The sequence below is a fragment of the Chiloscyllium punctatum genome, chromosome 22 (genome assembly GCF_047496795.1).
Source record: "Chiloscyllium punctatum isolate Juve2018m chromosome 22, sChiPun1.3, whole genome shotgun sequence".
NCBI lineage: Eukaryota > Metazoa > Chordata > Chondrichthyes > Orectolobiformes > Hemiscylliidae > Chiloscyllium > Chiloscyllium punctatum.
Window position 1 is genome coordinate 55527874 of NC_092760.1, and position 27741 is coordinate 55555614.

The 27741-nt window shown below is 40.8% G+C and overlaps 1 protein-coding gene across 1 annotated transcript in view; it reads left to right on the top strand.

The window, feature by feature from the left end:
* The window catches only part of LOC140493662 (protein inscuteable homolog), a 422044-nt gene that overhangs the window by 192738 nt on the left and 201565 nt on the right, over positions 1-27741 (top strand). Inside the window, exon 3 of the mRNA XM_072592362.1 lies at positions 19487-19832. Within this exon, the coding sequence (XP_072448463.1) occupies positions 19487-19832 (346 nt within the window). The remainder of the gene's footprint in view (positions 1-19486; positions 19833-27741) is intronic.

A 27741-nucleotide genomic window follows, 5' to 3' on the forward strand; every position in this document is an offset into this window, starting at 1 on the left:
AAATTATTGATTTGACTTGTTCTATTGAGGTATATTATGAAATTGATATGAATCATACCTTATAATAGCATCTCTCCTTTGACACTGTCAGTGAGTCACAGGATATGGGTTTACATTAGGGTGGTTAACTCAAGTGTGAAGAGATGTATATCTCCATTTGAAGAATGTTGAAGCAAGTTTACAATGATTATTGTCGAATTAACAGAACAGAAAAAAGCAAAGAATTTTCTTAGATTGATTCCCGGGAAAAGTGTAAGAAAAAAAAGCTATGCTAACAAATAGTGGGGGCAATTGAAGTTCATTTATTTCTTTACTTTCTATCCTTATCTTGTAATTTGACAAGGCTTTGTGGGAGACATTTCTTCCCTTTATTGTATTTTATCATTTGAGTAATTATAGCAAAAAGTAAGAAACATAGAAAGCTTTGATTTAGTTTTCTTCACATGAGTCTTTCTTCAAATATTTGTACAGCATGTCTTCAAGGCACTGTTCCAGGACAGCATAAAGTTAGCCCTCACTTTTAACTTTGGGACAGCTTCAACTTATTTTTCTGATTCACTATCGAGTCACAACAGTCAGCAAGAACCTTAATACTGTATAATGGCTTCCAAAAGAACAGGAACTGGAGCTTCATTGTTGTCTAATCACATTTAGAGTGATGTTCCTTTAATAACTCAACATGCAAAAGAGCCAAGCACACAGCTGTTATCATCAGGTCTGCAGGATTCTGCGCCGTAACATTCTAAGCATGGGATGTGTTTGGAGATGACACTTACTGTAACGATTAATTTAGCTATAAATAAACTCGTCAAATCATTAAGTAGATGAAATCTGCAAACTGCATTTGTTACATTCAGGTTACACAGGAATACTTGACATTTTTGTATCGTGGCAGAATCTGAAACATACAAAGAACACAATTATGGCCTATATCGATCCTCTTATTGCCACAGCCCCAGACCAAGTGTTTAAATTCACTCTGCATTTTGGCAAGTGACAGGAGTACACAGCAGGAAAGAAATTGGCAGAAGGGTTTTACAAAATTGCACCACATTCCAACAGCATTAATGTTATGATTGCAAAAAGTGTCAAAGTGAATCAATGGGTAAAAATAAGGATGGGATATTAAGTTCAGGGGAATGTAACCATGAATGTAATAATAGGAGACAGGAGGCAATGGTGCAGGGTTGCTTTTTGAACTGGAAGCCTGTGACCAGGGTTGTGCTACAAGGATCAGTGCTGCTCCACTGCTTTTTGTCATTTATGTAAGTGATTTGGATGTGAATATAAGAGGTATGGTTAGTAAGTCTGGGGATGACACCAAAATTGGAGGTGTAGTGGACACCGAAGCAATTTACCTCAGAGTAAAATGGTACCTTGATCAAACCGATCAATGGGCTGAAGAGTGGTAGATGGAGTTTAATTTAGATAAATGTGAGGTGCTGCATTTTGGAAAGGCAAATCAGGGCAGGACTTATACACTTAAGGGTAAGGTCCTGGGTAGTATTTCCAACCAAAGAGATCTTAAAATGTAGGTTCATAGTTTCTTGAAAATGGAGTAGCAGGTAGGCACGGTAGTGAAGTAAGGCATTTGGTCGCTTGCCTTAATTGGTCAGTACACTGAGCATAGGAATTGGGAGGTCATGTTGTGGCTGTACAGGACATTGGTTAGGCCAGTTTTGGAATACTACATTCAATTCTGGTGCCTTCCTGTAGGAAGGATATTGTGAAACTTGAAAGAGTTCAGAAAAGATGTACAAGGATGTTGTCAGGGTGGAGGGTTTGAGCTATAGGGAGAGGCTGAATAGACTGGAGTTATTTTCCCTGGAGTGTCAGAGGCTAAGGAGTGACCTTATAAAAATTTATAAAGTCATGAGGATCATAGATAGTTGGAGAGTGAAGTTCTTTTCCCCAGGATAGGGGAATCCAAAACTAGAAGACATAGGTTTGAGGTGAGCAGGGAAAGATTTGAATGGGACCTAAGGAGCAAACTTTTCATAAAGAGGGAGGAGTGTGTGTTGAATGAGCTGCCAGACAAAGTGGTGGAGGCTGGTACAATTACCACTTTTAAAAGGCATCTAGATGGGTATATGAACAGGAATGGTTTAGAGGGATATGGGTGAAATTCTGGCAAATAGGACTAGATTAATTTAGGACGTCTGGTCGACATGGACAAGTTAGACCGAAGGGTCTGTATTTGTGCTGTACAGCTCTATGACTCTGTGACCTGACTAATTTCACTCTCTTTTAATGGAAGTGTTAGTTTGAGTTTAGATGATTTCATTTATTTCCACATTGGTATCTTAAAGCTTAGTTCAATCTGTGGTCAGGTGATTACTGCAGCAATTTTTAAATTGGTGGCTTTACTTTTTAAAACATTTTTAGTGCATGGAAGTCTGAGGTATTAAAATCAGGTGATTGGAGTCAAAAGTTGAAAGTCTAGGTTTTACCAAAATCAACAGAGACCTCTCTGTCACATTCCCTCCACACTCTCATTTCTCTCATTGCAGTGTCCATTGGCAGAGGAAAGTTCAATTAAAACAGACATTTTGCAATACCATTTTAAAGTAAGTTTGAAATTCATAAAATCCCTCAGGATGTGAATAATAGAATTCTACCTAATATGCTGTCTCATCAAATTTAGTCATTTTTGAGTACCTAAGCATCATATAAATAATATAAACACATTACAAAATATTAGGATCAGACTTTAAAACTTGATATTGTTTATGATTTGACTGTTCATATTAATAACATAGTAACAGTCCCTTCATAATTGTACTGGAAATTGATTTCAGGATGATTACTTCCAACGAACATGGGCATATCATATAACTACCTCAACATTGATTTTTTTTGGTATAAAACACCATTGTTACTTTCCAAAATTTATAATTTTCTTGAAGCCTTGGACTCCATTTTCTTTGTCACAATTCTGTGACCAATCCTCGGTGACCACAGGCAATCTTTCGGGTTATGGCTCGTGATAATAGTGCACAATACTGTACATGAGTCCAAATAGAAATGACATGCAAATGAGATGCACAAAGAATACAAGGATGCATATTAATTACATAATGGGTCTTCTTTTTATAATGTGGAAGAATGTAACAAATCAGCCTGGTCCCAGAAAGCATTCAGTGATATCCAGGAGCAAGCACCTCCCCTCTTTTTTTCCCAAAAGGATATCATCATGATCAGATGCTGCTGTAACAACTATCTCATGACATGAATATAATCAGATAAAGCTTGGTGTTGAATGAATGAACACCACTGAGCCTCCACTTCAGTTTTTGCAGTGTGGTGTATTTGGAGATGAACTTGGAACAGCTATAATGCCCTTTGACACCTGATCATCCTGAATAAGAATTCTCACATTCACACCAGTACTCTTGTCCTTCCTGCTCATTTATTCTTTATAACCACCAATTGTTCTTCTTGTTCTTTCACCTACTGCTCATCACCAAAGTATAACCATTTTACTAAATCCCTCTAGGTGGCTTTCCCTGATTTCTGCTTCAGTCTGTGTGGTTCTGCCGAAGTCATTGATGTGTAAAGCAATTGCTCCTGAGAAAGGTGAGGTGATGGCCATCGCTAATCTATTAAATCAATCCTCAATGACCAAACGCATTCTTTCGGGTTATGGCTCATGATAATAGTGCACAATACTGTACATGAGTCCTAATAGAAATGACATGCAAATGAGATGCTCAAAGAATCCTACCACTGCTGATAGAGGAATTTGAATTCAATAAATATCTGAAATTAAGTGGAAATCTTCCACTCTTACTTGGTCTGGCCTAAATGTGACTCCAAACCCACAGCCTTTCAATTGCCCTTTGACATGACTTTAAGAAGAAACTCAGTTTTAACAAATGCAACAAAATCTCAAAAAAGAAATGATCAAGGCCAATCACCTGGCATCATCCTAGGCACCAGAAACCACAACAGCAAAAACAGCCCTCCTGAGGGTGCGAAGTCCCCCTTACATACATCTGGGGCCATTGCCAAAATTTGGAGAGCTGTCTCATAGACTAGCCAACAGTTTGACATAGTTATACTCTTAGAATCGTGCCTGACAATGTCCCGGGCACAACCATCACCATCTACAGGACTGGCCCAGCAGAGTGCAGTTGAATACTTTTTTTTATTTCAAAATATACTTTATTCATGTAAATAAATCTTTGGTACTTGTACAATTTTCCATGTCGTTCATAGTTATATACATTGCATGTCTTAACAGTACAAAGAACAAATTGAATTAATCGAATTCACAGTTATCCTATTAACAGTTACCTTTATTAACTATCCAGTCTCTTGGTATTTGGCTGTGGCTTCAGCGGAACCCACCTACTGAGTGGGTGCCCTGTTATATGAAAGCAAATGAAACTTCTTTAACCCCCAGTTTATGGGGTTACCATTGTCCATTTGACTGTCCTGTCTCTGGGGTGGCTGTCAACATCCCCAAGGTAAGCACGAACTGCTGGACCTTCGCTGGGCTGAGGTAGCTATCCAGCTCCTCACTGGGGTCATTTACCCGCTCTGGTGTCATTGAACCAGGGCAAGGGTCCTCACCGTCCAGTTCTGTGTCTGACAATGGGACTGTCAGAGGATCACAGCTCTCGGTTGCCTGTAGTTGTGGGGCAGTGGGTACCCCCTGGTTCTCATTGGATGGAGGGTGGACTTCGGGGGGTCCGTTGTTTCCTGGTTGGGAGGAAATGCCCTCCTCTTTACCGACGGCGCTCTGTCTCTTCTTCTGGTGGTGATGGCCTTCTGTGCGTCCATCTTCCCCCTCTGAAGAGCTGGCCGTTCCTCCCTCATGCAGCTGTCTTTTCCCCCTTTGCTGGGAGGCTTTGGGGGCCTGGCAAGATTTCCTCTTCCTGTTTTAAACAGGTATCCACTCCTCCGCCTGCTTGATTACCTCCTCCTCCATTTCTTCCATCTGTCCGGGTAGAGCTAGGATCAGCTGCTGTGTCTCTCCGCTGGCTGCCGCCTCCTCCACTCCAGCCTGTTCTTCTTTCTGGGTGCCACCAGACTCCGTTTCCCTGCTGTCCGGGTGGACCTTACTGGTCTTTGGGGGTCCACGGCTCACATTGCCACCTCCAGCCATCTGTGCGTAAGTGGGGCCCCCACGTCTTGGGCAGGTCTTATACATGTGGCCCGCCTCTCCGCACAGGTTGCAGCTCTTTTCTTCCTGACAGTCCTTAGTCAAGTGACCCTCCTGTTTGCAGTTCCTGCAGATGGTCACTTTGCAATCCGCCGCCACGTGTCCCGACTTCCCGCAGGTTCAGCACACTTTCGGCTGCCCTGCCTATGTCAGGTAGCCTCTGCTCCCTCCAATTGCGAAGCTCGAGGGTGGGTGGAGGATGTTCCCACTGTCATCGGCCCTCAGAGTTACCCTGACCTGCCGCTTACTGGTCCAGATCCCAAAGGGGTCGATCACATCAGTGGCTTCTCCCTCAACTTGGACGTACCTTCCCAGGAAGGTCAGGACATCAGCCGCTGGAACATAGGGGTTGTACATATGGATTGTAACAACCCGATTCCTCTGTGCAGGAAGCACACACAATGGGGTCGCTGACAAGATGGAAAACAGCGGCTCCCCTTCCTTCTCCTTGAAGACCTTCAGGAGCTGTTCACACTGCTTCATGCTTCTGAAGGTCACATCAAAGTAGCCTGCCCCAGGGAAATCCTGCAGGCAGTACACTTTTTTTTAATTTCAAAAATATACTTTATTCATAAAAAGATTTGATGGTCTGTACATTTGATCATGCCATACATATGTCCACATTTACAAACACAGATTCGAATTTATCAATGTCATTTACAATCCTGTGCATTTTTCAATCTTGTACATATATTTGGCTGAGGCATCAGCAGAGCCCAAAAAAACGTCCGCATGGGCCCCCTGTTCTTCTTTAGGCAGGCCGATCTTACACGGTGGTCTTTCCCCACCGCGCCTTGGCGGCAGCTGCCCCAAGCTTCAGCGCGTCCCTCAACACGTAGTCTTGGACCTTGGAATGTGCTAGTCTGCAACACTCGGTCGGGTCAACTCCTTCAGCTGGAAGATCAACAGGTTTCGGACCGCCCAGAGAGCGTCCTTCACCGAGTTGATGATCCTCCAGGCGCAGTTAATGTTCGTCTCGGTGTGAGTCCCGGGGAACAGGCCGTAGAGCACGGAGTCCCGCGTCACGGCGCTGCTCGGGACGAACCTCGACAAGCACCACTGCATTCCTCTCCAGACTTCCTCTGCATAGGCACATTCCAGAAGGAGGTGTGTGACAGTCTCGTCCCCCCCGCAGCCACTTCGAGGGCAGCGTGCGGTGCGGCAGAGAGTCCGGGCGTGCATAAAGGATCTCACAGGCAGAGCCCTTCTCACCACCAGCCAAGCCACGTCTTGGTGCTTGTTGGAAAGTTCTGGCGATGAGGCATTCTGCCAAGTGGCTTTGACAGTCTGCTCAGGGAACCGCTCGACAGGATCCGCCCTCTCCTTTTCCCGAAGGGTCTCAAGGACGCTACGTGCTGACCACTTCCTGATGGACTTGTGGTCAAAGGTGTTTTTCCTCATAAATTTCTCCACGAAGGACAGGTGATACGGAACGGTCCAACTACTCGGAGCGTTCCGCGGCAGCGAGGCCAGGCCCATCCTTCGCAACACTGGGGACAGGTAGAACCTCAGTACGTAGTGACACTTGGTGTTTGCGTACCGGGGATCCACGCACAGCTTGATGCAGCCACACACAAAGGTGGCCATCGGGGTGAGGGTGGCATTGGACGTGTTTTTTTCCCCCATTGCACCGGTCTTTGTACATAGAGTCTCTTCGGACCCGGTCCATCTTTGATCTCCAAATGAATTGGAAGATGGCCCGGGTGACTGCGGCGGCACAGGTCCTGGGGATAGGCCAGACCTGTGCCACATATAGCAATACTGAGAGTACCTCACACCTGATGACCAGGTTTTTTCCCGCGATGGAGAGCGACCGTTGCCCCCATCTGCCTAGTTTCCATCTCATCTTCCTGATCCGCTCCTCCCAGGTCTTGGCGCACGCCCCAGCCCCCCTGAACCAAATACCCAGCACCTTCAGGTGGTCAGTCCTGACGGTGAAGGGGATAGAGGATTGGTCGGCCCAGTTCCCGAAGAGCATGGCCTCGCTCTTGCCTCGGTTTACCTTGGCCCCTGAGGCCCGTTTGAACTGGTCACAGATGCACACGAGTCTGTGCACGGACAGCGGATCCGAGCAGAAAACAGCGACGTCATCCATGTACAGGGAGGCCTTAACCTGCAGGCCCCCGCTGCCAGGAATAGTCACCCCTCTCAGGCTCGCATCCTTCCTGATGGATTCGGCAAATGGTTCTATGCAACACACAAACAAGGCGGGTGAGAGGGGGCATCCCTGCCTGACTCCAGATCTTACAGGGAAGCTATCTGATTCTCACCCATTGATTGAGACTGCACTGACAATGTTGGTGTAGCACACGCCCGCTGTAGCAAACCCACAGCATCCCAACAGTACCTTCTTAATAAACAAGGTGCAGTCGAGTGGTGTACGATCCTCAATCTTCTTCACAGTCACCCTGACTGTGTTTCGAACCCCCTGCCCAAAGCTGCGGGCAGCTGTTGAGGCCATAGCTCTGAGGTCGGCTGGTCCCTGAATTGGCGTTAGGCCGAAGCCAGCATGAAAATCCACCAAGAGCAGGTCAGCACAACCAAACGATCCTCCAACGTCCAATTATGATCCAGCGATGATCTCTTCACTAGCTCTGATGACTCGCAACCTGTTCTGATAAGAACAGATACTTGATCCTAACCTCGTCCTGGGAGAACCACCTTGGTGATCATGGTATCTCCCCTGCCAGGTAAGTTGAATACAGTCAGGAGGAAGGTGTGTTGTGCTGGGAGTCGTCAATATTGACTCCAGACATCAGGACAAACATGGGCCAGAAAACCTCCTCTAGATTATCATGTACTGTCCTACCTTGGCTGATGATTCTGTTCGTTCATATTGGACAACACTTGCAGGAAACAATAGGAGTTAGTAAGGTTGCAGAATGTACTCTGCTGGGGGATTTCAATATCATGTACATACCATACAGTCAGACTAATATATTCAAATCAAAAGCAAAAATTGATCAATCAGATTTAAAGCTAAGATGTGAACTTGTACACTTGTAACATCAGCTCGGATCATCCTCATATAGTAAGATGTACATTTCCTCTTCTGGCAATTTCAAATGAATTTTGTACTCACAATTATTTTGCCCAATTAACGTTTGCTGTTCCAATGACCACAAATGAAGAAACAAATCCTATTTTCTGTCTGTGGTCATTTAAGGTTTCTGCTGCTAATGAGGTTCGAGAGCCACCCAAACATTCTTTTCCCTTCATGTATATATCCAATAATTGCCCCAGGTACATAGTTCTTAAAATTCTAATTGGACCCAAGAGGAATTTTAACGGTGGTGCTGTGGTCCTGATGGAGCACACTTCTGATTTACACATTTCAAATTGCTCCCAGTAGGCATTTCAAAAAGAAAATTTATGCTTTTTAATTTTAGAAAGGATCAATGGAATAGTTTTTCTCATGTATTTTGTCTGGAATCAAGAAGACAACTGAGATTAAGAGTACAGGATGAGAGAATTAAGCTAAACTTAATTGCAAGGTAATTAGTTCACTTTATTACAGCTGAACAGATGAACAAATATCCTGAAAAGTGAATAGAGGCATTTAAAAGACAAATTCTTGATATTCAATTGACAATAGAAGTTAAACAAAGAGTGAGTCCTTTCCTCATTGCTTTAAAAATGACGTATGGAGCTAGATACGGGATGGGGGTGTGGGGGTGGGGGGTGCTGGGGGGCGTTGGCGGGAGGTAAAGCTAGCCAGGACAGGTTAATGCTATACTGTTCAATCTGACCAATAATAGATAAGAACAGTTTTAAAAACAAAATACTTTAGTGTTGCTCCATCAGGACATGGGAAGTAACATTACTCAATCAGAACAGTCTGCGTTATTATTTGAGTTGCTATAGTTAACTCTGCTTCACTTCTTTAAATGATAAGACAGCTTTAAAAAAATTGTTGCTTTATCAGGATGTAGTTAGCTTGAAAGTAACATGAAGTGACAATTTTCCTGGAACACTGCAACATGTTTCAAAGTAGATGAAACAAATTTAATTAAAACCGACTAATTGGAGAAAATGCAGGTAAAACAGACTTAGTTTACTGATCAGTCTGACTTCATGCAAAGATTTATTAGGCTTGCAGAGCTAAAGGGTCTATTCTTGTTTCTATGTTCTGAATTTACACAGGTGCCAGTGCATTATGTGGCCAGTTTAGGTCAACTTGAAAATATCACTATAAATGTTTCTTTACATTATAGGATGTAACGAAATATGTATTATGTGATCTTGGCATAAAAATGACTGTAAGTAATGTTTGTTGTTGGAACCTATTGTAAATCACAAAGCAGTAGCTTCAGTTGTTAATTCAATGATCTATGTACAAATTGCCATTAAATTGTACTCGCCCTGTTGCCTTGAAACTTATGAGAGTAGTGATTGAAGAGAGGAATCCAGGAAATAAAAATGCTGCAAGTTATTCTAATATTATTCTTTCTTTCTCTTTTAATATTTTTCACTATTTTTCCTCAGAATGTATTTGCACAACTCCAGCGTACAATTCAACAGCTGCAAAAAGTTCAAGGCCTCACATATGCTGTTTAGTTCAGTGTATCTTCACATAACATTGTCAAACATTAACTAATCTCGCACATTAGATTTTTTAGATTATATTAGATTACATTACAGTGTGGAAACAGGCCCTTCGGCCCAACAAGTCCACATCGACCTGCCGAAGCGCAACCCACCCATACCCCTACATTTACCCCTTACCTAACACTACGGAAAATTTAGCATGGTCAATTCACCTGACCTGAACGTCTTTGGACTGTGGGAGGAAACCGGAGCACCCGGAGGAAACCCATGCAGACACGGGGAGAATGTGCAAACTCCACACAGTCAGTCGCCTGAGGCGGGAATTGAACCCGGGTCTCTGGCGCTGTGAGGCAGCAGTGCAAACCACTGTGTCACCGTGCCGCCTACTGCCACTGTGCTGCCCACAATGTTTACATTGTTCCGCCCACATTGTTTAGTTCACTACCTTGATGGACATGGGTTAGGATGGCCATTGACTTAATCAGGTTGTAAGTGTTATTCCACTGGTACCGTTCAATAACAGTGTCATCCTCAGTCTGTGCCCACACTGCACCTCCCATATTCAGTGGAAATAGCAGCATGATGATAGGCTCTGGCCCTATTATATACCCCACACATCCTGAGGGGATTTGCACTGTTACCTCTTCATGTGCATGTTTCTTGACATCTGCTAGGGACGCTGCTACTCCTGGTGCATCTGTTCCTCTTCCATTTTGCTGCACCTGCATTGCATCACAGAAACAGCAAAAGAAATCATGTGGCTGGATAAGGAACAGAACAGAAGTTATGTGAACAGACAGCTTTCATTTTACTTTCAAATGGTAGCTGTACATACTGCTCCGTACAGTGGCTAAAGGGTCATTCTGATAAGCAGGGCCCTGGAATGACCTATAATAGAACTTTTATTTTGGACCTTATTTTGATTAAATGTCCACTTTTCATGTCACAAAAAAAAAGGGATTATAAGTACTGCATGAGGACTGAAGTCTCCTCTTCCCAGCCCCACATCACCTACGAAAGGCATAATTACACATATTTAGAATTCAAGTTGCAAGGGAATCATTTCCTTGCTGTGTACAATCAATGAGCTTTGTGCTTTGTGCTTTGTAAGTGCGCCTTTTAAGGTTGTCTGGGATTGTTGCTGCCTCACAGAGATAGACAAGGACCAGTGACATGGTCAAAGTTCTTTGTGGCTGGAGTTTGCACCCCACAAGTGATACACTGTTTACATCTCACACGTACAGTACAATGATTACAAATGCCTGCGACCAACTGTCAGCAAGTGTCTTACTGATGAGGCTGCCTTTGTAGGACCTTAGTTGTGCAGTAATCAAGCCCGTTTTTTGACCCAGAGCAAGAAAAAACTCATTCTGCGGTTGGTCACCACCATTTTCCATTTGCAGGTTGCATTTAGAAATGCAATGCAGGTCACTGTGGGTTCCCTGTCAGGTTCAGATTGGTCATCTGTGCCACATGCCTCCACCCCAAATCTTCAAGTCTGCTTCCACCTGCCAGAACCTGGACAGCCTATCTCTACCGATCCTCTGCATGTTTTCCCCAAACACCTTAGTCCATGAAGTCGGCGTCGAGAGTGTTTTGCTGGGAAAGTACAGCAGGCCAGGCAGCATTCGAGGAGCAAGAGAATTGACATTTCGGGCATAAGCCTTTCCTGATGAAGAGCTTATGCTCGGAATGTCGATTCTCCAACAACACACTCTCGACTCTGACCTCCAGCATCTGCAATCCTCACATTCTCCCACCTTAGTCCATGAACCCTGTCACTTTAGTTTAATAACTCCACTTCATTATTGTGATATACCACTCCCCCCTCCACCGCCAGAATAGTGGTGTCACCCTAAACATCTCCTTCCCACAGCATCCTATGCCCTCCCAGAGTGAACACATCTGTAGTAAAGTGTTTGCAGCTTGGGAAACTTCACATTGAGTTTGAGGAGTTGGAGTCTGAATTGCAGACATTGTGCCATGTTATCTGGACACTTTGCAGCAGCAGGCAGTCATGCCCCTCAGACGAGGTAATGTAGATCTAGCCGGGAGGGTGTGACTGCAGTTGAGGCAAGTTTGGGGCCCAGGGGATCATTGTGTGTTTGAGGAGCTTGGTTGTTGGTGTGCTCAGGGCAGGACTTCCAAGTCTTGGCCTTGTTTTCAATTTTTGCAGCAATGGATAGGCGATGGTCATTGCAATAATCCAGGCCGAGAGTCTGAAATGAAACAAGAGTTTAAGTCAATGTATTGAAAATCAGCATATGAGGTCCAGTGTAGGAAATGTCATGTTGTCCACTCTAATGAGAAGAATAGAAAAGCAGAATATTATTTCAGTGGAGATTACAGAATTCTTTTTCTGAAGTGGGGTCTGGATATCCTTGGGCATGAATTGCTGAAATAAAATGCTGCAGCAAATAATTTCGGAGGCAAATGGAATGCTGGCGTTATTACAAAAGGAATGCAGTGTAAAAATAGAGATGTTTTGTTACAACTGGACAGGGTATTGGCAACATGTTCTGTGTACTGTTTTGATCTCCTTGCATTGGGAGTGGTATTTACCTTGCAAGCAGATCAGGACAGGGTCTTTCAGTTGATTCCTTGGATGAAGGGATTATCTGAACTTGGTTTCCCATGTTCAATTTAACTGACTAAGTGACACGGTTAAAGTAGTGCTGTAATTTCAACAACACTGATCAATATAGGCAAGTTGAAATTAATATAACTTATTGACTAAAGTAGTGATTTTTTTTGGTGCTGTAAATGCACCACTTCCATCATCAATCAAAGCAGCTGGTATTTGGAAAGAAGGCATGTCAGGGAATGAGAAATGAGAGCCCAGCATTTGTAATTAGAAAATAATGAAAGTTCAGACAGCAAAAAGGACTTGAAGGAACAATATTTTGAAGTCTGAAAGCTGTATTATCGATTTTGGCATTGAAAGCTTTTCAGACAATAAGAGATTCTTAAAGAGCAGGGATTAGTGTCTTCCAAACAGGATGTAAAGTTTATTTAAAAGAAATGTTTGACCTTCCTTCATCTCTTGATTTCTAGGACTACTGGGCTTCTAGTCGATCCATCTGTGTGTATGTTAGCTGCCAGGAAGAGAAATCTTACTAACCTAATATTTTTCACAGTCCAGAAAATTGGACTCATGGGAAAACATGTTTAATGTCATTTGTCTAATGGGAATTGCTGGAGAGATTGTTTTGTCAGACAACTTATTTGTAGCTATAGCTTGCTTTCTGTGTAATGTATTTTCCTAATGAAAGCAAATCTATTTTCTGTCTCAAAAATCACAGGGAAAGATATACATGTCCAAAAGCTTGTCACTGTCTGAAAAGTTAAAAGGCCCACAAAATTGCATTAACTTACTAATTACTTTCGTAAATAAATATTGGACTGCACAGTATACTTTTGGTGTTAGACCGATTAGTGAAGTCAGTAATTTGTTAACCTGTTTTATGTCTTTCCCATATCAATAGTGTCTAGGAATGTATATAAAGAATTAACTAATTCCTTTAGAACAACTTGAAAACATGGAAGGTTGCAGATAAAACACATTGTCTCTTCCTGCAATTGTTTTGCGTGCTTTCTACAGTGAAAGCTCATCATTACTTATTAGTATAAAAAGGTTTGGAATAACTCCAGATGATCTGGGAAACTGTGTTTATATTTCCTAATTGGTTTTGCTGGATTTGTGATTTGTTTTTTTCCTAGTGTTGTTTTTATTTCACATATTGATCTTCCTTTTTGCCATTTTCTAAGAAGAAAATAGGGCGGTCATCAGGCATGCACCAATTAAAGGAATGTGTCCACACTTGAACATTTAGAAGCACTGCTGAGAGCACGATGTGTCTCCTGGGAAAGCAGCATGCAGGTTTTGACTGCTGCTGATAATGATGCAATATTTGGGGCAGAATTGGCCTCAGGGTTTTAAGTTTGATGTTTGTCAATGAACTGTAGTACTTCTATCCCAATATTAAATTTGCAGGCATTGGCTCAGCAGGTGTTTTTAATTAATGAACTCCACTGTTTGTCAAAATGAAGCTTTCTCTCGGACTGAGGAAACATTTACAATAGTCTTTAAATATTTTTATTTCTGTCTGTAGTTTGTACTTTAATATAATTGTGGTCAAATAATCAAGTTACAAATACAAAATACTGCAGGACAAATTGGAACTTTGAAATAAAAACAAAAAAGTCTGTAAATACTCAACAATCCAGGCAGCCTTCATAAAGACAGACATAAAATGAATAGGCAAAATCTTAGAGGTCCGTGTCATGTGGGCAAGATATGTGGCAGAATCGAGCACAAAGGAAATCTTGATGGTGAGACAATCTCGTTGCAGCATTTATCGTTTTCACAAGCAGCATGGTGAGATTCTCACTCGGCAGTGGCAAGATGCTAATTGATGGTCATCCGTACTTATTAAGTACCTTCTTTACAGGCAAATTGTCTCAGTTATATTCAGCCTGCCATCTGAAAAACTCCAGAAGGAAGCCAGAGCGAGCACCAGATAGATTCAGCTCATCACTTACCCTCCATGATGCCCATGTTGGACACCAGGTGTCAATTTCTCAGGGCATTGTCCATTGGCATGGCCACATGCAGCCCACATCCACAGATGTGCCATCTGATATATGCCAGTCTCTAAGAACCTTTGTGGTTAATTTTCAATCCATTTATAGGATGCTTCTGTCCTTCAATGCTGCACCGTGAGCTGGACTATCATTGTATTGCTGCAGCAAGGACACTGTGTGCTCAGGAGCACGCAGTGTCTCATGGACTGGACCAACCTGCACCACTGAGACCTTTGCTCACTATCACAGCCCTCATTCACTTTGACCCTACTATTATGCTCACAGCAACCCTTCATTTCATTGCCCTGCTTTGCCTTGTGTTCCTGTGCTTTACCCCCTCTGCCAGAGATATGAGGCTCTTATTACTGTTATCTTGCCATTGTCATTTAGCACAGTGGAATCACTTCATGAACAATTAATGTGTTATATAAAATTGAAAGCAGGACATGTAAAGCATCCTTGCACCTGTAAGTGCCAGAAATGCTCAATGGTGATATGCTGAATATAAAGGCTGATGTGGTGGCAAGTAAGGACAGAACAAAACCTCATCCTTGTTCTGAAAGGGAAGGAAAGGGGTTATGTTGTATGGAATTCTAATACATCTTAGTCTTTCTAATATATTTATTCTAAATTGGCAACATTTTACTAATCACATTTTAATAATCACTAATCATATTTTTTCTTGCACTTATACATTCTGGAAGGAGCCACTCCATTAGAATTAGAGATTTTCTTCAGAAATTTAATGTACATGCTATTTTTGATTCATTATAATTGCAAGCTTGATTTGATCTGCATTATTAACTTACTGAGATTTGGAAAATACAGACTAACAACAACTATGAGTAGTGCACTCCATAAAATTAATGAAACTTTGCTGGAACTACTTTTGGTACTAACATTGCACACAAGAAACAACTTTCTAGGAAATGACTGGTGCATTTATAAAAAAGCTCACTATATCTAATGTGTAGATCATTTAGCAACTTGTGATGAACAAGAAATATGCAACGAATTGCAAACTGACACAAATTGCTGGATGAACATAGAACATAGAACATAGAAGAATACAGCGCAGTACAGGCCCTTTGGTCCTCGATGTTGCGCCGATCCAAGCCCACCTAACCTACACTAGCCCACTATCCTCCATATGCCTATCCAATGCCCGCTTAAATGCCCATAAAGAGGGAGAGTCCACCACTGCTACTGGCAGGGCATTCCATGAACTCACGACTCGCTGAGTAAAGAATCTACCCCTAACATCCGTCCTAAACCTACCACCCCTTAATTTAAAGCTATGCCCCCTTGTGACAATCCACTGTTAGCTTCATGGAAACAGCAGCTGACCTACAAACTCCACCTGAGTTTGATGAAGTTTCTGCTTTTGCACATTAATAGACAAATTACTTTCTGGTAGACAGTTATACCTGAAACTTAACAACATAGGTTTATATTTAATGAGGAGATGTATGTTCCTGCAATGCCATTTTATCTCTTCAACCCAGACAGGATATGATTTAAACTGTGGCATCTTATTTCTACACAGAATAAATTGTTGGGTTTTTTATCTTATTTCACTTCTGTGTTTTTTTCCCTCAGAACCCAGTTCCTAATTTCCTTTCTCTACTTGAAGTGATTTTAATTTGCCCTCCTTCACCATTTGTCTCTTTCACTCTCTTTCGATCTAAGTTAAAGAGGTGTACTGCTGGTCACATTGACAAGGTGCCAGATTCCTGTTATCCTTGTTACACTATTATCCGTTCAAGCTTTTCTGCATTGCAAGATGAAGGAAAACCATCTAAATAACTAGGCATGGAATGAAGCGATTCTCTTCAGTAATATCGGATACAATTTTGCTTTTAATTCAGTGGGACATAATGACATTGTTCCCCAAGCTCGATTCTAAAGAAAGCAACATTCCTCCAAACTTTATTCAAACTTTTATTTAATTCTCCGATTCTGTTATTCCTTTGGTGTTCTTGAAGAATAGGGCTTGACTAAAGTCTAAGTCTGTTCTGATCATGTGTATCAGCATGAAAACCTCGATGAATCATGTTGGAAGAAAACAAAAGGCAGCATATTGCGACTGCCCACTCAATTTTAAGTTAAGCACTGTTAGATAATGTACCTGAAAAAGAAATTACTTAGCTTAAGTACTCTACCTGTGAACTAAGAGTAATCCGTCAATGATAGCAGTTTATGTGAGGGCCTGCTTCTCATATTTCCCTCTATTTGTCATGATCTTTTAATCAGAAATCAATATGGATATTTGTTTTACATTCTAGGGCATTAACACAAAACAACATTAACAACTGTATTCATAAATTCAATACTCACTGTGAAGCCAATATTCATCTATTTCAGTACCAATATGTACATGGTTTCCTCATCTCAGTTGGAGGCGGATGAAGTTGTACTATTGGTCACATACTTCAAGTTATAAGAAAAATATGAGTTTGTGGCCATTATCTAGTGTCTCATGATTTAAAGTACTTGCACAAGGATAATGAATAGGAAAGCCTTTGACAAGGTTTTTCATGGTAGAATAATTAGTAAAAGTTAGATCACATAGGATTCAGGATGAGCTTGCCAATTAGATACAACTTTGGCTTGATGATAAGAGAGATAGGGTAGTGGTGGAGGGTTTTTTTTTGGACAAAGGCTTGTGACCAGTGGTGTTCCACAAAGATTGGTGCTGGGTGTACTTTTGTTTGTTATTTGTACAAATGATTTGGATGAGAATATCGGAAGTGGAAGCATGGTTAGTAAGTTTGTAGATGACACCAAAATTGGTAGTATAGTGGACAGTGAAGGAAGCTTTCTAAGATGACAAAGAGATCTTGATCAATTAGGTCAATGAGTTGAGGATTGGCAGATGGAGTTTAATTTGGATAAGTGTGGCATATTGCATTTTGGTAAAACAAACAAGGACAAGTCTTACAAAATTAATAATAGGGCCATGGGTAGTGTTGTAGAACAGAGAGACCGAGGGATTCAGGCACATAATTCTTTGAAATTTGCATCATAGGTAGAACATGTGGTTACGAAGGCATTTAGCACGCTTGATTTCTTGCTCAGACCATTGAGTATAGGATTTGGGACATCATGCTGATATTGTACAGGACATTGGTGAGGCCTCTTCTGGAGTACTGTGGGCAGTTCTGGTCACCCAGTTATACAAAGGATATTATATTATATTGGAGAGCATTCAGGAAAGATTTACCAGGATGTTGCTGGGAATGGAGTGTTTGAGTTATAAAACTAGACTGGATAGGCTGGAACTATTCTCATTGTACCTCAGGAGGGTGAGGGGTAACCTTAAAAAGGTTTATAAAATTATGAGGGGCATGGATAAGGTGAATAGTAAGAGTCTTTTCCCTGAAGTGGGGGAGTTCAAGACTAGAGGGAATTTTTTTAACGTGAAAGGAGAAAGTTTTAAAAAAGACATGAGGAACAACTTTTTTACACAGACAGTGGTTTGTGTGTAGAATGAACTGCCAGAGGAAGTGGTGGAAATAGGTTGAGTTGCTACATTTAAAAGACATTTCAACAAGTTCATGAATAGGAAAGGTTTGGAGGGATTTGGGCCAAACACAGGCATGTGGGACTAGTTTAACTTGAGAACATGGTCAGTGGGGATGAGTTTGACTGAACGGTTTGATTCCATGCTACATGACTTTATGTTCTGTGACCCTTCTTGCAGCTAAGTAGGCCGCTAACACTTTGACTTATTTTGCTCGTTGTCAGTTGTGCCACAGTTATGACCAGTTTTCAGCCAGAAAATTCATCAGCAAAATGAGCAACATTAAAGTTGCCTCAGATAGTTTAATATATTCATTTTCGGCATATGTTTGATGAAACTTGATATTTAAATTGTGTATAATTTTGTGCATGTATTTCTTCATTGGCTGATGCTGAGCATTTTATCAATACTGCCTCATAGCTAGGTGCCAACTGTTCCCACGAGATAGCAGGAAGAACAATCTCATTGTCTTCACTGATGAAGATGGCAAAGTCCTCTTCTAAGTAGTGCAAAACAGTAGTTTCATTACTTGCAGTGAAACTTGTTTGGCATTGTGTAGTAACTCTGTCACATTCGATGTTACAGAAAACAGTGACAATACTTAATAAGCATGGGCAAATGTAACATCTTATCCACATTCTCTCTGTGTATTCTGGACGACATTACACTCTTCATTCTTTTAAAACAGCACTCACATAATGAAGCTTTCAAGTTCCATCCTGGGCAAAACATATCTAGCTCTCCCACACCCACCAACCACCTTTAAAACCCTGAACACCTTCATTCACCTTAACATTCACATTCAACTCAATCTCTCGTTTCACCTCTCCTGGAACAATTACCACAGAAAACTTCATTGAGTCTTGTCCTGCAGACATACAACTTTCAAACCACTTAGAATCTGATCAAAGAAATGCTTGCTCTGATTAGACAGTTGCATTTTGGTTTGTTGCTTATAAATGTTACAGTAAACCAGGAAATTGAGCATGCATTAGATTTGAGTCTCTTCATGAAGAAGACAATCCCAGGCAGGTTTCTGCTGGGTAAAATAAATTGATTTTGGTGTCATTTGGAAAATGGCATAGGAAGAAGAGCATGGTTGAGGTACTGCAACTGTAGTTGATTAGTCAGTGATGTTCTGCAGATAATGTCCTCCGATGTATTTTGCAATATAGAGTGAAGACATGACCTGCATTAAAGACGAGCTGCATGCTTGGTAATAGGATCCCTGTCGTTTCCATGCATGCCAGTGTCACATATGCTGAGTATGTATGTACCATTGCGAAGAATCTAGTTTTCATGAACTTGTTCCTTTCTTTCACACCATTAAAAAGACAAAGATAATTTGTGTTTAGTGTAACAGCATGGAATACTGAAATGGGCTTGCATGTGCACTTCCTTGATTTTACAGGTGAGTCATGCAATGACAGTGGCACAAATTCTGAAGATTAACAAAATCATCCAGGATGATGATCTATTGTCAAAGAATTGAAGCATAATCAGTTCAAAAGATACTGGTGTTTGATGAACTTATCATTAGTCCACCAATGCAATTCAGAGAAAGTGTTGGGCAGTATTGGATTGAGAAACACAAAAAAAGACTATCACGGTGTCAGTATTAATTTAGTTTTTTTTAATATAACTTCATGATATTCTTTTTCTAGCATGCATTTGATACAGATGGATTCTGTACAGCGTTGGATGGACGACTTGAGATTGATGGCAGAATGTGAATGCATGTGCATACTTCAGTCAAAGCCCATCAGTGTGGATGGTGATGGACTCAATGAACTAGTCATAACATCTCAACAAAATTTACAAGACAGCTTGCAGACACTATTGAAGAGAGCGTGGACAATAACCACAGAACTGTCTAATATTTTCTACAAGCTTGAAAAAAACAGGTGGCAATGGATTCACTGCACTGCAGTGAGGCTGAACTGTCATGTCAGGTCACTGATAAGTGAATACAACAGTTACACTAGGAATGCTTCAGTGGAGATACAACAGGTAATGTCGATTGATTCAACTTTATTCTGAATTACCATATTAGAAATAAAATAGTGCAATTCTAATGTCATCTAATGTAGTTATAATTCTGGAACAATAGATTAATTATTTTTAGATATTTCATTGTGCAGTTGCAGTGAAGCTCTATAATTTGGAAAGTAAGGTTAATCATAATAATGACACAATCGTTAAACTTAAGAGGACCACTGACACAGCTGTTTCATCAATGATCTCCCCTTCATCATAGAGTCAGAAGTAGGGATTTTCATCAATTACTGCACAATATTGGGTGTTGTTCACAACGCCTCTGTTCTTGCAGTCCATGTTCAAATGCAACAAGATCTGGACAATATTCAGACTTAGGCTGACAAGTGGCAAGTAGCATTCACGCAGCAGAAATGCTGGGCAATGACCATTTACAATCAAAGACACTCTAAGCACTATCCTTTGACATTCAGTAATGTTGCCATCTCTGAATCCCATACTATGAACATCTTGGGGGTTATCATTTACCAGAAATTCAACTGAATTCACCACATAACTACAGTGGCCATAAGAGCAGGTCAGAGGCTAGGAATACTGTGGTGAGTAACTCACCTCCTAATAGACCAAGGTCTGTCTACCAACTATTAGGCACAGGTCAGGAGTGAGATGGAATTTGCCTATGATTGCAGCTTCAACAACACTTAAAGCTCGACATTATCCAGGGCAAGCAGATTCCTTGATTGGCACCATATCCACAAGTTTCCACTCCCTGGACCATCAATGCTCAGTCATAGCAGTATGTACAATCTTAAAAAAAACTGCAAACATTTCCCTCAATATCCCTTAGACAACACCTTCCAAACCCATGATTACTACTATCTTGAAGGACAAGACACTATCCCAACTTGGAAATACATCGCTGTTCCTTCAAAGTCACTGAGTAAAAGTCATAGAGCTTCCTCCCTCATTGCACTGTGGGTTTACCTCCAGCACATGGACTGCAGCAGTTCAAGAAGGCAGTTCACCACCAAGGGTAACTGCAGATGGGCAATAAATGTTGGCAAGTCAGCTATGCCCAGGTCCCATGAATGAATTTAAAATAAACCCAGGGAAAATGTTGTTATTGAGGAATGTGAAAAACTTAACAGGCCCTCCCTTAAGCCACCCTACCATCTTCAGACCAGCCATATTTGCTGGAGGAATCAGCAGCTAAACATATTTAAATGTATTTGGGAACCCAATCAAGTTAAGGAATCTTCTCCTGACTTTAGAAAATCTCCCTGCTATATTAACCAAAGTGACCATCATTTGTATTTAGCTTTTTTGGTGAAATGCATTTGCAGGTTTGGGAAAACCTCTAACCTGAAATATTGACTCCGTCTTCCCCTTTTTGCAAAACCTACTGTGTTTTTCCAGATGTTTCTGCTTTTATTTTAGTCTTTCAGCATGCATAATATTTTGTTATTGTGTGTACATATTCGCTGATCACAACTGGAGGATGATGTGAAGCACTAATGGATAAATGTGACACAATCTTGCATTTCTCAAAATCGTAATTATGACATCCCTGTAGTGTTAGCAGTAGATACTGCAAGGGAATTTGTTTCTGATTTTGAAAAAGAGACTGATAATTTAACCATGTACCAGTTCCTGTTCAAAACAGGATTCATTTCAGGAAAGGGGAATATTTCTCAGGTTCTTTTTGTTCTGTATCGAAGTTGCTTCTTGATGGTTAATGCGTATTACTGGCTGGATGCATCCAAATCTAAACAATCTCTTCAAAGGAGATATTTATCCTGAATTATAATTTTGCCTTTCAAGAGTAAAATCCTTTCCAGTTATTGATACAGTGCCCCAAGCTCCTGACTTACTTCCAGACAAGGGTGAACAGAATTCTTCATCTGCTCTTATTCCACTTTCTGTGACACACTGCTGTTATGAAGAATTACCACGTACAGCCATTGAAGATGTGATGAAAGTACCAAAGCCCTCAACTCTCTTCAGCAACTACACTGGTCCTCCAACCATTAATTGTCAGACTGAGTGTATTGAAATCTTACAGACTATATCAAATCATAGAGTACAACAAACTCTGCAAATGCAGAAGGTCAAGAGTGTAGCAGTGTGTACTATCTTAAAAAAAAACTGTGGAAATTTCCCTAAATATCCCTGAGACAACACCTTCTAAACCCATGATCACTCTCATGGCTTTCAACAACTGTGGATTTCAACAGCTTCCTCTTTTCCCCTCCCCCCACAACTTTCCAGTTCCCAAGCCTCCAACTCGGCACCACCTTCTGGAACTGCCCATCACTCCCCCCCCCCCCCCCGACTTATCACCTTCTCCCTCACCGTCATCCACCTATCGCTTTCCCAGCTACCTTCCCCCGAACCCCACCCCCCTCCCATTTATCTCTCAGCCCCGATCCACAAGCCTCATTCCTGATGAAGGGCTTATGCCAAAAACGTTGATTCTCCTGCTCCTCGGATGCTGCCTGACTCTCTGTGCTTTGCCAGCAACACACTCTTGACTCTGAGCTCCAGCATCTTCAGCCCTCACTTTCTCCCAAATGCAGAAGGTCCCTCAGTCATAATGAAGCACATGATTAATATCCTAGATTTTTTCATGACAACCCAGAAAATTCTTAAACTTTGACCAGCTTGCTTGGTTTGTAGTAAAGTAATCCTGGCAGTTATTCCATTGCTCGACAGAATGTGAGCAAAAATTTCAGACTAATTCATGGACTTTTTATGGGTGTTTTGAAAAGGTGAACAAATACTTGGCATTTCGCCATGCGATTCATTCATCCCTTCGTTCTATGTTTGAGAATACAGCATGAAAAAGTAAAAAACAATTATATTACTTACGAAAGTCAACAGTGAAAATCCATCAGTTCTTGTTCAATGATACAGCTTCACTATTCAGCTATGTGTCACTGTCAAATGATCTTTTCAACAGATGATATTGTGGAAGAGTACAGCAAGATGAGACCAGTTGAAGTACAGTCAAGCCAAAATGATATCTCTTGATCGACAAGTCTGGTCTTGAAACTGATGCATAGGCTCAGAGACAGCTATAAAATCTGGGATGATGTTACTAATCCTCCTTTTGTAATTTCAACTGTTGAATGTATAATTTGAGGTCAGCCAACAGACCCTTGTCTACTTCTTCCAATAACCAGGGCTGGGACAACTGTGAGGCTGAATCTGTGAACAACAGACTTTGCAGAAGATGGTAGAATTGGTGATATTTTCAGGTTTATAGTTTTCCATCAAAATATTGTGAAAGTGCTTTCAGTTAGCAATACTGGAAACTGAGAAATATGCTTGTTGAGGAAGACATAGAGGTAGGGTTTAATAAATATCTGAGTTTTGTTGAGATGTGACTATGATCTCAGTAGTCAACTGAGAAAGTCTCCACTCAAAGGATGGAATGAGAGCAGATAGAGCAGGGACCTTAGCTGCACAATCATCATGGATATTGTGAAAATAAATTTGGTGAAATGACTCAAAAATTTGGCCTCCACTTATCTGGACAGGTGAATTCATATTAAAATTTTAGCCAGTCTCCTGATGACGGACACTGTCTCTTTTATCACGTTATGGACATGTAACAATAACTATCCCTTGCTGATTAAAAATAGCTTCCTCAAGTCTTGCATTAACTTGTCTAACAAAAGAAAGGAATGTCTGACAGCGATGCAATATGCTTGATTGATGTGGCTGTCATAGTTGAATAGCTGGCAGCACATGCACAATAACATCAAGGTGTGTGGGATTTGCAGCAGTGCTAAGTGTATATGGAATGAGTTGCCAGACGAAATGATGGGTACAATTACAACATTTAAGAGACACTTGGACAGATACATGCAAAGGAAAGATTTAGCGGGATTTGGGCCAAATGCAAGCAAATGGGTCCAGGTTAGATTAGAAAACATGGTCAACATGGATAAGCCAGGCTGAAGGGCTTGTTTCTGTGCTGTATGATGCTATAACTCTAATTAAGGCAAGATGAAGTATTATATATTTGGTGCTTGATAATGTTGCTTGGTTAGTGAAATGCTGTGATGAGTAAAGCAGTATGTGAGAATGATGGTTCAGTTTGAAAACAAAATCATTTGACAATTATTTTGCTGATTTTGGCTATTCATGTGAGATCATTAAACTTCTTCCTGCACTACATCCCAGTCATCAGTGCTTGATTGCTTATTGATAGCAATGGCTTTTTGTTCCGTTGACTTCTGTATGTCTTTCAAGAGAGGTCATGGTGCAGTGTTATTATTAATAGAGTATTAAATCAAATCCTGAAGAAGGGCCCATGCCCGAAATGTCGATTCTCCTGCTCCTTGGATGGTGCCTGACCTGCTGCGCTTTTCCACCAACACATTTTCAGCTATTAAATCAAAAAGCTTAGTTATGTCCTGGGGACATGGGTTTGAATCCTGCCATGGCAGATAGTGGAATTTGAATTCAATAAGTATCTAGAATTAGTCATTTAATGATGACCATGAAAACATTGTCAATTACCAGGAAAAAAACCCACCTGGTTTGCGAATGTCCTTTAGGGGAAGAAACTGCTGTCTTGACTTGGTCTAACCTACATGTGTCTCAGAGCAATGTGGTTGACATTTAACTGCCCTCTGGGTAATTTGGGATGTGTATTAAATGCTGCCTAGCCAGTGATGCCACATCAAGTGAATAAATTAAAAAGAAGTTTTGGAGGACTTCTTTGCCTATATGGGAAGAGGACTACTCATCTCAATTTATTCCCTGCACCAAGACCTTCAATCTGTGTCAAGGAACCTTGGAGCACACTTAGTACACTTCATTCCTTCTGCTCAAAGTCTCTTCCAGATACAGTTCCTGCACCAGCCATTATGAGGTAAATACATTTAAAAGTGGTAATAGATGCTCGAGGTGTTGGGGGGCCCTCCTGCTGAGGCATCCAGCCATCCAGCAATGTGCTTAGCAGTATACTGCCTGCTACTACCATTTCAATTAGCCTGCACACAGTTTTCATACGCTTGGGGTTAATTGGGGTTAATTAAACTTTGGCTCCACTAGCTGGAGAATTAAGATGGAGGTTTGAATGTGAGAAAGCTGATCAGTTTATGGATGTATCTGTTTCACCATGAATGCTCAAACTTGGAATCAGATCCTGGTTGGAACAACTTAATTTGCACTTGGTAGTAAATGAAGTGAATACAAAGATTTTTAAATTGCTTGGAAAAGAGACAGGCAGGTTCTTGTCTCAGAAAGGCGTGGAGGAATAGAACATTGAACCATGTTAACAAGCAGATGGAGATAGTCTGAGTGTGTCTTGAACACTTGCAGACGCGAAGATATAATCTTTCCAAAGTTTGTCTTTCTGTGCAGGTCAGGTTCTCTGGAAGGAAAGCTGGTCTCCATCGGTCACATGAAACAGATTTGTAGCAGACTGCAAGCATGCTTTACAATTGATTATTGCAGAAGAAACTCAGTGCTATCAACTCACTGCATGATCTAATTTTGCACCTCCATAACAATTTAATCTTTGTTGATTTGAAAGATAGGAATGAATTGACAATTTTACAAAAGAGGAATTAAACAAGCTGGGCATTATGTGTTTTATGCATACAATATGATAAGCAGGTCTATTTCATCTGGAAGTGTATTGCATTGTGTTTAAATTAATTAATTAATACACAGATTTGTGACCCCACTTGGTTATCTAACAAGGAAGGCTGGTCATAAATTTGAAGTAAATAGTCACAATATTTTAAAGGGTATGAAGTGAAGGAGCAACTGATGCATGTTAATAGACATTTAATATGTTTTACTGAAGTCTGATGCTGGAAGCCAAAGATGCAGGTAGAAAGCTACATTTTTGCTCCTCGCATCAGTGTGACAGTAGACCATCAACCAGAAGTAAAACTCAGGTCTGAGAGTAAGAGAATGAGATTAGGCTGAGCTGTACTATTCAACTTTATAGACATTTTCTATTCAACCTGATCAGACATGTTATGACAGGCAACCCTCCTCAAGCAGACACTGGGATACTGCCCCTGCAACAACGAGCCCCAAGTTTATATTTGGTCCAGCGATTCCGAATGGTTTTCTTGATCCTGATTGGACAAAAACAATGGCATTCACATTTAGGTGAGTTCTCCCTGCAGATTTTGTGACTTCTTACCTTTAGCAGCATAGAGCAGTTGGTGGAATGGCAGCTAAGTGGGAAAGTTCTCAGAGGAGGTCAAAAGTTTGGGTTAGGGGCAAATGTTGTGTCCAGGGTTGTATGCAGGATATAGTGGAGGGTTTATTGCTGGTCAAGGAATGTCAAGTCATTGTGTTTTTGTGGAGGGGAGATTGGGGGATAATCAGAATTGATGGAAATTGGTTAGAGGTGTGGGGATAACAGAGATCAGAAAGTAATTGAAGAGGCTTCAGTAGTTACCCAAGGCTATAGAAGACTTCAAGTGATTGGAAATCCTCTGACTGTCTGACTCTAGTTCAGAGCTGGTGTCTTTGGACAATTGCCTCAGGAAAATTCAAATTGCCAGGCAATTCAGGTGAGCTAGCTGCAGCTAGGTTTCCATGGGATCACAACACGCATCCCCAACCTGCACTGCCTCAACAGCTATCTCCCATTTCTAGGTTTTTTTTTAACCAATTTCATAGATTAAATAACAATAATTGATGGATATTTTTGGTTAAAAATAGATCAGTTATGACAGCTGAAAATGAATGCTCCATGATCGATTGAAAACGATATTTAAAGAATAATATTATTAAAGACTTTTGAACAACCTAGATATGAGATTTGAAATATAATTGTGAATTAAAGAATGTCAGTTGATTATTGAGTGATTTAGTGATCTTGTCACTACCATCCTAGTCAGAAAACAATTATGAGTATTGATTAGACTCTTCTTGATTAAGTACTTCCTGACACTGGTCATGAACTGGCCTGCTGCTAACTTATTGCCTGCATCATTATTCAACTTGAAATAGTGTTCCAGATTTAATTTTGTTATTGTGCTTGTTTTATTCATTTCCATTCAGAGTTAAGGAGTCTAGAATCAGTTCTATTGTTACAAATAGGTTTTCTGATTTTCTGTGATTGTGTCTTGGATGTCTAGGATACAAATAATGATAGTTATATCAGCACAATGGCCTCAATCTTACAACTGAAACAATTTAGTATTTGGATTGTTAGCATCATTGATTATTGATTTGCAATGACAGCATGTGTTAAACACAACATCTATAACTCCTGGATTTTTGTCAGTCTCACCCAACTACTCAATATCATTTTATTGAATATTTTTGATGGCCATGTTTTCTTCTGATGTCTTGAATTTAATTTTGCACCATTCCTTTATTCACAAATTTTATCATACTCTTTTTGTAACTCAAGAGTAAAATACTGCAGATGCTACAAGTCTGAAATAAGAAATAGAAGATTCTGGAAATAGTCATCAGGACAGGCAGCATCTGCGCAGAAAAACAAAGATATTGGATGTTTCAGATTATTGAACCTTTGACACCACCATTAACACTGAAAAAAGTTCAGACTGGAAAAATCAGTAAAGTTGGCAAAGAAATACAAATGATAAGCTAGCAATTGAGCAGTATACCCTACTTAAGGTCATTGATGAATTCTCAATTTATGTAACTCAGTCAGTAATACAATTTGACCATCAGATAGCAATGATAAACATAGGCTTGATGTTAAATGCTGAAAACGCTCAAGTTCAGGAAAAATCATCAATTTCTTTTTTTTTAACTTTGAAAGACTATCCTGCGACAGCAGCAGATTACCTTGAAAAGAGCACTGACTGTTGAGTAGGCACAGACATGTTCCCACTTCTGAGTTTGCCTCAGTTCTCCTGAGTAAAACTTCAACTACCTTACTTCACTTTGGGTGAGCCTTTGAACCACTATC